This window comes from Muscardinus avellanarius (assembly GCF_963383645.1).
Source record: "Muscardinus avellanarius genome assembly, chromosome: 17".
Taxonomy (NCBI): domain Eukaryota; kingdom Metazoa; phylum Chordata; class Mammalia; order Rodentia; family Gliridae; genus Muscardinus; species Muscardinus avellanarius.
Window position 1 is genome coordinate 4,178,082 of NC_137803.1, and position 14,886 is coordinate 4,192,967.

At 42.1% G+C, this 14,886-nt stretch overlaps 1 protein-coding gene across 1 annotated transcript; it reads right to left on the bottom strand.

Annotated features, from left to right (window-relative positions):
• Nucleotides 1-6,432: 6,432 nt before the first annotated feature.
• On the bottom strand, nucleotides 6,433-14,672 carry TIMM21 (translocase of inner mitochondrial membrane 21; the record flags this gene model as incomplete). Its single annotated transcript, XM_080714575.1, has 6 exons — nucleotides 14,363-14,672; nucleotides 9,348-9,410; nucleotides 9,146-9,243; nucleotides 6,829-6,902; nucleotides 6,635-6,740; nucleotides 6,433-6,537 (listed from the first exon to the last, which is right to left on the bottom strand). The coding sequence occupies exons 1-6, from the start codon at nucleotides 14,661-14,663 to the stop codon at nucleotides 6,433-6,435; spliced, it is 747 nt and encodes a 248-aa protein (XP_080570701.1). The 5' UTR covers nucleotides 14,664-14,672.
• Nucleotides 14,673-14,886: the final 214 nt, after the last annotated feature.

The following is a 14,886-nucleotide window of genomic DNA, read 5'->3' on the forward strand; positions in this document are numbered from 1 at the left end:
CTCCTCTGAATCTTGTTGCACTGAGGACAGACTTTTAACACATGAGCATTTGGGGGACATTCCAAATCCAAACCATAAGAGAGCATGACTAAATAATGCCAGGTAAAAAGCATAAATTTCAAGACCACTTACAGCGTGATGCTCTTTTTAATAAGGCTGAAAGTAGTTGACATAAAATGTTTTGAGAAAAGAAAATGATAATATAAAATCAATTATAAATAAATACTAGTAGAAAATTACCATATATATTAAATATTAGTAGAAAACTGACATAAATGCTAAATAAAATGTTCTAAAGAGTATGTATGGATGCCATAATGATTCCAGGGCCCTAATGAGCATGGTTACTTTGGGAGGCAGGAGGATGGGACATGAGGGCAGCCACATGGTACCATGTCGCTTGTTTTCAAGGTCTGAGGTCTCATCAAGGTGGTGATTGCCTAAGGAACTTATTACAAAATGAAACAGCTAATTATATAGATGAATGTGGGTCCATGAATGCTAGAGTTTGGATATGATTTACAGAGAACATTGTGCTAAGTGAGATTAGTCAGTCACAAAAAGTAAGAAATAGGATGCTCTCCCTAATGTGTGGAAGCTAGGGAGAAAAAGGGTCATAGGAGGAATGCTAGACAGGAAGGAGAAACCATAGATGAGCAAATAAGGTGACCTGAGGAGGATGGGTGGGGGAAGAGGAAAATTCCCTAATGCACATCATGTACATTCACAAACATATCAAAGTCAATCACTAAGCCAAACATGAGGAGGGAGGAGGGAGGGATTGGGGTGGGAATTGGGGAAGGGCTAAATGAGTGATGTGTACATGTGTGCCTCCATTAAGATTATGACTACAATGCACCAAAACCCATAAATATCTACATTTTTGTTAATTTTAAAATAATTAAAAATGAAGGGCCAAAGAGTCTTAAAAGCCAAAGATTTGACAGGCATAGAGACAGATGTCACCAGGTTTCATATGAGTATGATGAATGAAGTATATTTCAAAAAAGACCTTAGAAAGGTATATTCTGCTGAATACTAATTTATGATTAAGTTCAGAAGATATGAAAAAGTTTCCTAGATTAACAACTTTTAAGGTGCTATAGGTCTAATTCTCTTTTATTGGACTTTATCTCCCACCCTCACATAGAACTGGTTTTGCCTCTTCTTGTGGGAAATTGGTGGAAAGAACATTTGTGTGCACTTTTCTGAGATAGATGAGCTTCATGTTACTCTAACAAAGAACAGGAAACAGCTTCAATGTTTTCGGGAGAAATCTCCATTAACCCTATGCCTGATTCCTGCCCAAGGTTGCTACTGAAGAAATCTGCCCATTAAAGACACCTGAAATGTAGAAATGGAGTCCTTAGGACATCATCTCTGTTGATCTTGCACACCCCAGGAAAGGTATGACGGTCTCAACCAGCTCCCCCTGGAGGCTGATGCTAGTACACCGTTAAATCCCTCTGTTGCTGTTTCTCTCCAGGACAGATGAGTCTAGCTCTGCTTAGAAATTGAAAACTAAAAAAAATTTCAAAAGCAGAGGGCAGAAACAAGAGTGGCAATGTCTGAATATATATTGCTAATTTGAAAAAAATTAAGGGTAACAAATGACCTTTCGATGGTCTCATCTGCATCTGACATTGCTGATTCTTTTCTGCTCCTTATTTCTTTTCTTGGTTTTGGTGCTGTATTAGTCTGATGGGGCTGCTGTAACAAAACAACACAGACTGGGTGGTTTAAGCAACACACATTTATTTTCTCATGGTTCTGGAGGCTGGAGCCTGAGATCAAGATGTTGGTAGGTTTGGTTTCTCCTGAGGTCTCTCTCCTTGGCTTGCAGGTGGCTATGATCTCTCAGTGTCTTCCCATGATCTTTTCTTTGTGCAAGGGTATCCTGGGTGTCTCTGTGTCTAGAATGTCTTCTTTTTATAAGGACACAGTTCAAATTGGATTAGAGTCTACCCAAGTGGCCATAATTTAACCTAATCATCTCCTTTAAGAGCTTCATCTCCAAATATGACCATAACCTAAGGGGTTGGAGCTTGGAGGTTTCAATGTATACGTGTGTGTGTGTGTGTGTGTGTGTGTGTGTGTGTGTGTGTGTGCACAATTCAGCCAATTGCAGGTTTTATTGCTATCCTAGTCTGTTCTCTTTTTGTCTTCTTTCCTTCTGACTTCCTCCTTTCCTCCTACCCATTTATCAGTATCTGTCCATCAGCCAGCCGGCCAGCCAGTTGTCTACCTACCCCCTCTGAGGGCTCTGCTTTCTTCCCTCGGGTCCCAAATGTTGAAGTTCCTTAGTCTTAGTCTCAGATTCTTCACTATTTTCACTCATCTCATAGTGGACTCACACCACTGCCACACACACCGCAGTCTAGTTCAGAAGGCATCACAGGTGACAGCACAGCCCGCTTAGGTTCAAAGCCCATCTTCACCACTTACTATCTTTGTGACCCATCTGAGTATCTGATACAGCAGTAAAACTGACCTGTTGGTGGCTATGGAGATACCATAAAGCTTAAGCAAGTTAATAATTGTACGGTGCTTAGAACCATGACTGGCACATTGTAGGGTTACATAGGTGTTTGTTTAATAAACATATTGATCAAAACTCCTTATTTCATTTATAATTAATTTAAAATGTAGGGCTTCAGTGGGTATGGTGATGCTTGTAATGCCAATACTTGGGAGGCTGAGACAGGAGGATTGTAGGTTTGCAGCCAGCCTCAGCTACTTAGTGAGATCCTCCCTGTCCCAACATAAAGAATAAAAAATAGGGCTGGGGGCATAGCTCAGAGGTAGAAGGCCCCTGGTTTCAATACCCAGTTCCACAAAAGAAAAAACAAACATCTAGGGCTTCAAAGGAATTCCAGTTGCTTCTTCATAAGGGATTCCTATACTTCATGAGGTGACCTTTTCAATGAGTCCTTGCTAATTTGATTATTATAACACATGTTTTTTTAAAAAGCTTACATTATATTAGCTAATACCATGTAGAAAAATAAGTTTCCACTTGGTTTACAGTTCCTTTGTGCGATTTCTAATAAGATAAAATAGATCTGGAAGGTATTTTTTTCTTATTTTTGCAGAATAAGAACCATTTTACTAAGGATGATTTTTAAGTAGGTTGATCTTTATGATTTCAGATTTAGGAGACATTGTCAATGACCATGAATAAGAAGCAAATAATTTGGCAGGTGTGGTGGTGCACGCTTGTAATCCCAGCATTTGGGAGGCTGAGACAGGAGGACCATGGTTCGTGGCCAGCCTCAGCTACTTAGTGAGGCCCTCTGCAACTCAGTGAGACCCTGTTTCAAAATAAAGAAGAAAAAATAGGGCTGGGGGTGTAGCTTGGAGGTAGAATGCCCCTGGGTTCCATCCCCAGTACTGAAAAAAAAAAGAAAGAAAGAAAAAAGAAAGAAAAAGTAACTCATTCATACTTTTGTTTTCCTGGTTGATGTTGGCTTATTAAGAACTGTCTTTTTAAAAATTTTATTTATATGTGGAACATATTGAAAATGGTATACATTTAGACTGTGCTTGGTGCCCTCCCCCTCCCCCATTCCCCTTCTCCCCCTCCCAACAATGAGTGTCCAGGTTAACCATGCTATATTCATACTTTTACACATATTCAAAAGTAGCTCCTCCATTAATCAACCTCAGCCTTCTTCCTCTCCTATCCTTCCATTTTAGTTTTGCTGAAATTTCCCCTCCATTATCTGGAGTCCCTCTGGTATCCCCAATACTCCCTAATTTGGGCATATTAGAAAAACCATATGTCCCGTCTCTTTCTGTGCTTGGCTGATCTCACTTAACATAATATTCTCCAGATCTTTCCATCTTCTTGAAAATGGCATGATTTTGTTCTTCTTTATAGCTGAATAGAATTTCATTGTATTTTCCATAATTTTACAATCCAGTCATCGGTTGATGGAGACCTAGATTGGTTCCATATTTTGGCTATTATGAATTGTGCTGCTATGAACATAGGTATGCATATGTTACTGTAGAGTTCAAAAAACTATACTAAACAACCCAGTCAAGAAATGGGCAACTGAATTGAATAGACACTTCACAAAAGAAGAGATACAAATGGCTAACAGATGCATGAAAAGATGTTCTACATCATTAGCCATCAGGGAGATGCAAATCAAAACTACACTGAAATTCCATTTAATCCCAATCAGAGTGGCAAGCATAAAGAAATCAAATAACAAATGCTGGCAAAGATATGGGGAAAGAGGAACTCTTTTACAGTTTGTGGGAGTGCAAACTAGTTCAGCCACTATGGAGATCAGTGTGGAGATTACTTAGAAAACTGGGAGTAGATCTACCATATGATCCAGCTCTACCACTCTTGGGTATTTTTCCACAGGGGTTGAAATAAACTGTCTTTTATACTAATATGTGTTTTGTTAATTTTGTTAGATATAGCCAACTTTATAAGTAGTAAAAAATGCTGATATATATTAGCTAAAAAATTATGTCAATGAGCAGTCAAATAAAATCAAAGTGGATTCAGATTTACTTGTAGATAATCTGTGGTTGTCAAAAATAAAATCAGATCACATTTAAAAATTGTAAAAGTTTGCTGTATACAGAAAAAAACAGTTCTCAAACTGGGAGACTGCCACTTTCGAGTGCAAGATGTCTCCCAGGAGTCACAGCAGTTTATAAAGTATACAGGAGTTAGTACTGGATCTTTTTTTTTTTTTGGTGATTGGCTATTACACATGAACATTTTCTATTTTTAGGGAAGTAGAGCTGTTGAAGGTGGTTTGTCTACAGCTGATTGGTTCAACTTCATTGAATTGACTAGGAGTAAAGCTCATGTTTTGTGTTTCATTTAGGATTAGAATGATCCAGAGAAATCTGAGTGACTTTATGTTTTGTGGCTATAGGCTACTGGCCTTGGGGTGTCTACCTGAACTTGTTTACCAAGTGTCCAAACCCTCCTTTGTATTTTACTGTCCCAAGATGGCAATTCCAATGGGGCCTTCTCTCTGAAGCCTCTGCAGCCCATTCCCCCTGCTAGCATAGTGTCAAACCTCCTCTAGAGTATTTTATCTACCTTGTATTCCTCAAGGACAGGCTCATTATCTTTCCTCTTATAGTTCTTTGTACCTACAATAGGGTCTGAGATATGGCATGTACTGAATAAATGTTTCTTGAACGAAATCAACGAAATCTAATGTGGCACACATCATATATTAAGTATAACATATAGTAAGTGTATAAAGGAAGGATAACCCTGAGCAGCAACCCATGAATTAGAAGTTGGGAATTTCTTTGGAGGAGAATAAGAGAGACAGAAGTAATATCACTATATTAGTTTATTAATGGAAGGAAACAAAGATAAGCTAAGCAGGTGAGACAAAGTGCCTGGGGGCCCTTGTATCCTGAGTAACACAATCTCAACACACCAGAAACCCTCCAGAACCTTCAGAACTGAAAGTTCTGAAGAAGGAAAAATCACCTGATGGTGAAGCCCTGCACGGATGGCATTGCAGATACAGGTGTTCCTAAATCACCCAGAGCACCCAGCACTTGGCAGTTACAGAATGAGGACTTAGAAGTCGCTTTTGACAAATCCCTGGCAAAGATGTAATAAAACAGGTGTCCATACTTGTAAAAGAATCTCATATTAGACTCAAATGACTGCCACTTATTCCCAGGCTTCTCTTTGCAAGTTCTATGAGGCTGGGGACTTCAGGGTGCTGTGATGGTCCAGGCACTTGTATCCATCACCTTATCTGGTCACCCTAACTAACCACAGGATGATGCGATTAGAAGATGCTAAGGCAGCTGCCAGCCCACACACCTGCTAGAAAAGGTGGGGTAAGAGCCGGTCCACTCAACTGTCTCTCCACCATGTACAAGTCCCCCAACTGGCAGAGGGGGAATATGAGAGAGATCCCTAAAAACCATTTGGTGTACACAACCTTCCCACGCTGTATTTACCATTTGATTCGCTACAGCTCTCAAATATTCTCACGTTTATCTCAAGTCTGATTCCAAAATTATGGAGAGAAGATGCTTTTGACATCTTTTTGTGAGTTTTATTCTGCAGGCTTTGTACAATTAGTCAATATAAAAGAATAAAATACTAAGACCTGTTTTATCAACATGTTCTAAAATTTTCAGCAACAAAAATCCCCCTCATGAAAGATGATATTGAGTAGAACTGAAGTACTGTCATGATTGACCATTTGATCATGTAAAATACGCTCCATTTCGTGGGTTTTCACAAGAAAATCTCTAACTTGGCTTATCTAAAGGCATCAGACATCCCACTACATTCACTTTTATGGTCAATATTCTCTTTCCTGTCTTATTCCTCTGAACAGATTGTGGAAGAGCCGTGGAGTGACAGTGAATGAAGCTGCACCACTCCTCACTGTCAAGACAGGATGTGCTTGCTTGATTCTTTTAGTTCTCTTGGAATCGATTATCTTCAATGATAATAGTTCTTCTAGGAAAGGATTCCATTTCCACAAATATATATCGAAATTCACACCGACCACTCTTTGGGTTCTGAAAAGCAAATGTACATCCAGCTGTTACCATCCACCTTTCCCGAGCTTAGGCAACATGTGCTGAGAACCACCAACCCCACGGCCACGATGCTGACCTCTTTCACCTCCACATGCACCGTTCCGTGCTTCCCTGGCTCAGAGCCCTCGATGTAGAATTTCACCCGCATGTGTTTCATTCCATCTTTTTCATATTCATTAAAACTGTCGAGAGAATGAAACGATGTAAGTCTAAGTTGCTCTGACCTAAAAATTATCCCCAGGCCTTCCGATTTCCAGGAGACTGTGGTACCTGACATGTTGTCTCCGACCGCGTCGTGACATCTCACCGTAACCTTTAAGAGGCTCACCAAAGACGCTGACTACCTGCAGAAGACAAAGTTTACTTAGTGTGATTTTTCTTAATGGTTCCTAGGAAAATATCTGCCGACAAAGCAAGTTATTTTAATGAACAAAAACCAGTAGGGGTACGTCTTCTTCAAAAATGGCGACCCCAATGATGGGAATACTAGAAACGTTACATAGGAAAACTCAGCCCTTAAGGAAAACACTTCATGCACAGATAGGTAGCTTTATGGTATCCTTGTAGTTTCAAAAGATTATAAGCTAAAGTGAAGGTGGTTTTCTTCTAAGTAAAAAGCAAACATAAACCAAAGTGTTCAAATATTTCTCTAATACCTCATGGTCTGAAGATAAAATATATGAGTGCTTTTAGTAAAATATAATTAATGGAGTCTAATACAACGTCAAGCTAGGACATTAAAATGACATTTCCAGTCATTAAAAACTGAAGAAAAAAGCAGTAACATCAGTGAGACCCTGTTTAAAATAATGAATAAAAAATAGGGCTAAGGGTGTCGCTCAGTGGTAGAATGCCCCTGGACTCCGTCCTCAGTACTGGAAAAAAAAATTTAAAACCAAGCAAGCATCTATTAATCCTCAGGAGAAAACTCACATGTAGTAGAAATATTACAGACTCCACCCTTCAGACCCCACTCCTCGATTGGCTGAATTTAAAAAGCAAAAACTCTGAAACCCTCTCTAAAAAATACAAATCTGATGTCAAACTTAAAAGAAAGCTCTCAACTTTGTATTTTATTTTGTCTCTTTTCTGAGTATCCTATCATAGTTTGTATGTTAAATGGCAAAATGACAGATATTTAAGATCTGTGGAGCTGAAACAAATGGAACAACTGCCCAAATAATTTACGTTAATAGATTTTAATAATAAACAAACCAGTATCAAAGCATTAGGATTTTCTATTTTTCAAGAAGGCACGGTGCTCACAAAGGAGCAGGTTCTTAAAAAAGTATTGACACAACTGAATTGTTAAAATTACTTTTCATAAAGCTCCTTTAGACAGCAGATTGTTATATCCTTATGATAGCTCACTCTGTTCTTTCTCTGGCCAGGGCTCTGCCCTGCTCAAATGCTGTAAATAATGAAGAGGCTGAGTTTGTAGTGCTGAAACTTCGCTTTTCAGAGACATCCCAACATCCAATCAGCTTCCGATACAATCCAGAGATAATGTGAACTCCTAATAACTATAACAAGAACCTTCCTCAGTCCCTCCCTGCCTTCCTCTCTACAGTTCCAACAGACTGCCTAGAGTCTAATGAAGAGATATCAGTAGATTAAAAAACAAGATGCCAGAGACCACCAGCTCCTGAGGTGTCCACCCTGACATGACTCATGCCATGCCCCAGGAGCCCAGTGCAGTGCCCAAAACTGAGCCTGGCCTCCGACTCCCATCTTTCCCTTGGCTGAGTGAGGGCTGCAGACTCTGCCTTTCTGACCCTATTTTTTAGTCTGTGTGAGGAACAGCACAATATTAATGATGCTACCTGATGTAATCATTCAGGGTGACAGAATTAGGATTTCAGTGAGGAACACTTTTCAGTGCCGAAGCTCTCCTCCTAGGAGTAAGAGATCTGGCACTGTGCGGGCCGCACGGGTTGCTCTCTGTGGCTGGAAAAACATCATATTAAGCCTTCCTTCTGGCAGGCTCCTTCAGAAAACCAGAGCATGTCAACACTTTGTAGGGAATGGCGGAGGCCAAGAGGGTCAGAGGCCAAGAGGGTAAGGTCTGGAATCAGAGGAACGTGGGCTGGGTCTGGCTCTCCCACTTACTGGCTCAGTGATAATGGCTGAGTTAATAGTTGATAGTGTCATGTTCCCCTGCTGCGAAGTGGAGACAAGAGTCATCCCTGATGCAAAGGGCGCCTGTGGGACTTACGAAAAGGATGCACTGGATCACTCAGTACAATGCTTGGCGTAGAACATACCTTTGTAAGTCTTAATAATTGCTATTAGGATCATGAAACTGTGATTCAGGTTTTTTAAGAGACTAGGAACTTATCATTTAATATCTTGGCATATTCTAAGCCTTTGATATCTACAAACTAGCAAAACAATTCGTCTGTACAATTCAGATGAAAACTTCTGTATACTGACCTTTTTGCATGCTTGTGATCAAAGTGTTCGAAGTACAGAGCAAACCCCAACCACTACGCATTATTATATGAATTTTCCTGGCTTCCGAGCTGGTACTTGAATTCTGCCCACTTCCTCCTCCCCATCATGTTTTCACCCTCAACAGAGAACTAACCTCAGGATGTGATCTGCATTTTTCTAAGGCTTTTCCAAATATCTTATTAGGACTGGATGAAGAAAAAAGTTCTGTGAAAACCGTGTAAAACAAGCCACCTGAAAGGCACAGAAAAAGGAGGTGAGACAGAGCCGAGCCAGGGGAGATGAAAGGGCAAGGTAAAAAGGCGGTCAGGGGTGTGGTACTTGCTGTGGTTTACAACCTGTTATGCTGATTCCGATAAGCACCACTATTAGGTAGCTGAAATCTCTGCCAGCTTCTTTCACTGTAAAGAGAAAATGCCGGTGAGTCACCCGTGCGTGCTGGAAGCCGGCCTGCTTTTGCAACCGCGGTGTGTGCAGCAGGTGTCAAAGAGTGATGCCGGTGTGTCCTTGGCAGTAGTTCTCAAATCAGAGGTGCAGCAGAGTCCTGGGGCAGGGGTTAGGACTCTCCAGTTTCCTTTTACCTAATGTTATAATCCTAATACCAATTTAGTTTCTAGGAGAAGGAAATCGTCATCCAGTTTCTCAGAGAATGACTGCTGGAGCTTCGGCAACACTGGACACAGAACTGCCATGCAAAGATTAAGAAGAGTGTTCATCAACTAAGGACACAGGACCAAAATGGGCATGAACAACCAATACCGAGTAACTCCCAAATGCCAGCCCAGCTCCCCACTGACTGTGCATACGTACAAAGAGAGCGAGACTGCCCTGAAACCTGGTGGACTAGAAAGATCTATGAGTTAAACAAACTTAGAAAACAACCTACACAGACTATACTTGCTTCTCATTAATGAGAGGTGTATAGATATTAAAGAGAAGTTCTTCAAGCTAACGAAACTCAATCAAGACATTGTTATGAGATTGTGTGTGTATGTGTGTATACACACACACACACACACACGTATGTATATGCGAAAAGCTACTACAGTTATAACTACACTTTTTCTTTGGCACTAACAAAGTACATTACCTCCCTGGTATTTATTTATAGGTTTAATTTATTTACCACATTAAGAACCCAGACTTCCCTTTTTGCTTTTTAAGTACTAGAGATTGAAACCAGTGATATTCTACCATGGAACTGCATCCCCAGCCCATTTTATATTTTAGTTTGAGAAAGGGTCTCACTTAGCTGCCCAGCCTGGCCTTGAACCTGCAATCCTCATGAGTTGGCCCCTCCAATAGCTGGGATTACTCCACATTTAAATATAAAACTTTCAGAGTTTTTTTCCCCCCAGAAACAAAATTTTAATAGAGGTTGCTATTGATTTCCTCACTTTTGCTTTTTTTTTTTTTTTTTTTTTTTTTTTTGGTGGTACTGGGGGTGGAACCCAGAGGCTTTCTACCTCCGGGCTATACTCCCAGCCCTATTTTATATTTTATTTGGAAACAGGATCTCACTAAGTTGCTGAGAGCCTCACTAAGTAGCTGAGGCTGGCTTTGAACCTGTGTGACCCTCCTGTCTCCGCCTCCCCAGCGCGGGGATTACAAGCGTGCGCCACCACACCCGGCTCACTTGTACTTTTTATAAGCTTCTGTTGCTTTTATGAACTAGCACTTATTTAGAAGTGCTTAAGAATTTAACAACTGGATCTGCACCCAGGAACCGACACATGGCTAAGTCTGCTCTTGGAAACCTGGAGACACTGATGGTCCACATTAAGAAGCGAAATGGACAGAACAAACAGGCTCATGTCGGGTGGAGAGAAGAGAGCTCTAAAACCCACTGGCTGACCATGTTCTGTTGGAGGGCCTGGAGAACTTCACCAGAGCCACAGGGAAGTAATCATGGTTACATCTTTACAAAGCAGGATTCCTTCACAGTACAGTGTTATAGTTAGATATAAAATGCCCCCTAAAGAACTCATTTATTAATATTCAGGGTCGACAGTTGAGCCATGAGGGTTGTACTCCCAGCAGTGTATTATCTGGGGGTAGCCTGGTCTGGTTGGGTGAGGCTGGAGGAGGTGGCACCTGCGGCTACAGCCTTGGGGATGATAGAGCTCCTCCTCCCCTTGCTCCGGTCCTCCATGATATGAGGAGCACAGCCCGTGTGCTTGCACACTCTAGCTTGCTTTCTCCCCACTTCCTGCTGCTGCCATGCTCTGAGAGCTGCGGTCCCTGGCCTCACGTGGACTGAACTAGAAACCATGAGAAAATAAATCGTTTTTTCACTAAGTTATATGCGTCAAGTCTTTGGAATATGGCTGTCAGAATGCTGACTGGAAAAAAGGGGGGATGAAAAAATCCTGAAATAGAGATCAGATCCTGGTGTTTCACCATGAGGAGCCAGGCGGGTGCAGCTATTGGAACAGATGGCAAGGCCAGAGTGGCAGCTGGTGGTGTGTGACCTGCAGAGAGCATCAGAGATGATTACTAGAATGTGGTGTTCCTAAGGCAAAAGTGACGGCAGCTGACAAGGATGCTATGAATTGTATAATCATGGGAAAGTAACTATGATGCGGAGGCTGAAGGCAGCTGCTCTAATGCAAAGTCATGATCACTGCCTCGCTTTCTGGTTGTGCACAAGTTTTCAGGCTGGAACCCACTTGCTGGGGGATCTGAATAAGTGTACATGGTTCTCCTGGTACTTCAGCCAAGGGGTTGGACCCATCAATGTGGGCAGAGTCTGCACCGACAGTGATACTGAGAATCCAGAGTCATCCACAGTGAGACCTCTGTTAGGTGTGCACGGGCCACGTATTAGAGAGGTTCACAGCTTGATCCAGAGGCCTCTCTGGCTGCCAATTCCCTGACTTCCAAATGTACGAGCGGAATAAATACACCTAGTAAGTGGTGACAGAAACTGCTACTCCTACTTTAGTTCCTCTGAGGTGGGTTAAGAATTACCATAGTGAGAAAAGTCAAATGGAAGCCTCTGAGACTGGCCCCACTCAGCCTAACAGTAAATGAAAAGCAACATCACCTGTAAGGGAGAGTGAGATAGGTCATTCATAGAGACGGAGGGTGGTGGACTCCCACAAATCCCCACGTAACTTACCGCCCTCCCCTTCAAAAGCCAGACAGAAGTTAGAGGATGCCAGTGGATCTCTGCAAACTCAGTGGAGGAGCAGCCCCATCCAGAGGCAATGGCAGACACGTAACTTAGTGGGGGCATGTTAACAGCCTCAAGGCATTGGCTACTGATCTGAAGGATGCTTTCTTCCTCATTTTCATGGAGAGGCAGGCAGAAGCACAGTAGCTGTTTGTGGTGGCATGATGGAGACAGCAGTGTTTGTGTGTGGCCTTGCCCAGGATTTGCTAATATTCCCACTCTGTAATAATAAGTCTAAAAGGACTGAAACCTTCTGGACCTGGGCTGTCCAATAGAGGAGCCACTAGCCACTAATGGCAATTTCAGTTTAAAGTTAACTAAAATTAACCAAATTCAGTTCCTTGTTCACACTAGGTACATTTGAAGTGCTCAATGACAACATGTGACCAGTGACATGGACAACAAAGATTCATTTGGACAATGCTGTCCTGGACCCTCAGCAGACTGTCTTTATTTGTCTAATTACTGCATATATATTTCAATCCTGCCGTGTAAGAGTCAACGATTAACAAGTGGCAAAGGTGCTGGAAGGCTCAGTAAGATAGGTGCTCTGAGCGTGAGAGGTGGACTCACTAGCCACATCATCCCACTAATCAGAGCCCACTAAGCAGGTCAGCGAGACGTGCAGGAAGGAGCACACTGTTGAGACATGCTAGGACATTCCAGCCCGTGTGAAAGACAGATGATTGCACTCTACACCTGCTACCACAATGTATGACAGGACTCTTGGCATTCTGGAGGCAGCATGTCCCACACTTTGGGATATTACTCCCATCCCTCTACTGAGTAAAAAGGCAGGCTGTCAGCTCTGGATGGGGTCCGCATCAGGAGAGGGTCGTATGGCAGGCCTAGCCTGCAGTGCATGTGGCAAGGCTGCGGTTGCTTGAGTCAGATTACCTGCCATGCATACCAGGCCACACTTCTGTACCGTTCACTCCTGCATTTAGGCTGCTCTTTTGTGCTAAACCGTTACAGTGAGTGGAAGCTTTTATTTTGTACATATTCATCAAATTACAAAACAATTGGATGCATACTATTTCTTTTTGTTAAAAAACTCAATAGCGGACATGTATACGCATTGAAATACACAAGCTAGGCTGGGCGTGGTAGCACACTCTTGTAATCCCTGGGCTTGAGAGGCAGAGACAGGAGGATTGAGCAGCTTTGAAGCCAGCCATGCTGGCTTAAGAGACCCTGTTTCCAAATTAAATATAAAAATGGGTCTGGGAGTACCCCAGTACCACACACACAAAAAAACCAATCAACGAACCAACCAACCAACCAACCAACCAACCAAACAAACAAACAAACAAACTAGCTGGGCTGGGCTGGTAGTGCATGCTTGTAATCCCAGTACTTACTTAGGAGGCTGAGACAGGAAGATTGAAGGTTCGAAGCCAGCCTCAGCAACTTAGGAGACCGACCCTGTTTCCAAATAAGAAAGAATTAGGGCTGGGAGTGCAGACTGGAGGTAGAAACCCTTGGGTTCTATTCCCAGTACCCCCACAAAAACAAAAATATTAATAGTCATCTTTGCGTGGTATAATTATGGGCACCTGAATTGTTTTCATTATCTTTTATTTTTGTGAAATGAAGAAATAATGAAAATTAAATTTAAAATACCTGTGAAAACGGCTGATTCTTGCTAACAGCTACATTTCATCCTCCCTGTTCTACATGGCCTATTACTGCACCTAATGGCTATGAAGGCAAGGGATGTTTGGATATCTTTAATTCTGTAGCAGCATTTATTCAGTAGAATTAGCCATTGAGCTGAACTACACTGTTTCCCCTACTGATTCCAACTTGATCATCTCCTACTTTTCCTATGCAATTACTCTTTATTATATGCATCAGAACACAGCTTGAGAAAAGCTTCTTATACGCAATGCAACACAATTGTCAGATTCCAGATCAACTTCCAAATCTAAATTCAAATTAGAGACATTTGTACGTTAATATTCTGTGTTTCTAAACTGTTTCAGGGTTCTTTTTATCTCATCCGAATCGTTTTTCCATCTTTGGCTGTGAATTTGGTTCTAAACTGTGTTTCAGGGTTCTTTTATCTCGTCTGAATCGATTTTCCATCTTTAGCTGTGAATTTGGTACCAAAGGGCAGTACCAACTCTTTGTCAGGTTGATTGGAGGACTGGTCACCACGGAAGTACTACTTTTTACCTTTCTGAGTCGTTGAGATGGCTGGTTCCTCTCTCTGACCCTTGCGCACTGACACCTGCTTGCTGCTGTCCTCCTCTGCGTTGCAGGGCCGCGGCCCCTGCGTCCAGATGGTTTTCTGGACGACTCGAAAGACAGATCGAGGTCCCACCGTTTTCCTTTGCTCCCGCAGCCCCCACTTCATACCGAGCTCAGTCTTCAAGCCAGCTTTACTAAGCACTAGGGGTGGCCACAGCAACCGCTTCCCCGAGGACTTGTGCAGCTTCTCCGCATACCGTACAGCTCTTAGCAAAGTACAAATCATGTTCACTGAAAACTGTCCCGCTAAGGGAAGATGCTAACTACAGCTCGTAAAGCTCCAAATCACACACCACCCTAGCCAGACACGTGCTGAAAGCCACACCTTCACATTATTGGGCGTGCTAGGCAAATATTAAGAAGCGTCTCCAGGGAGACTGCTGTCCTTTTTTACTAGAATCAAAACGCCCGGATTGCCTTCTGTGCCGACATTCACACCCGGCCCGCCA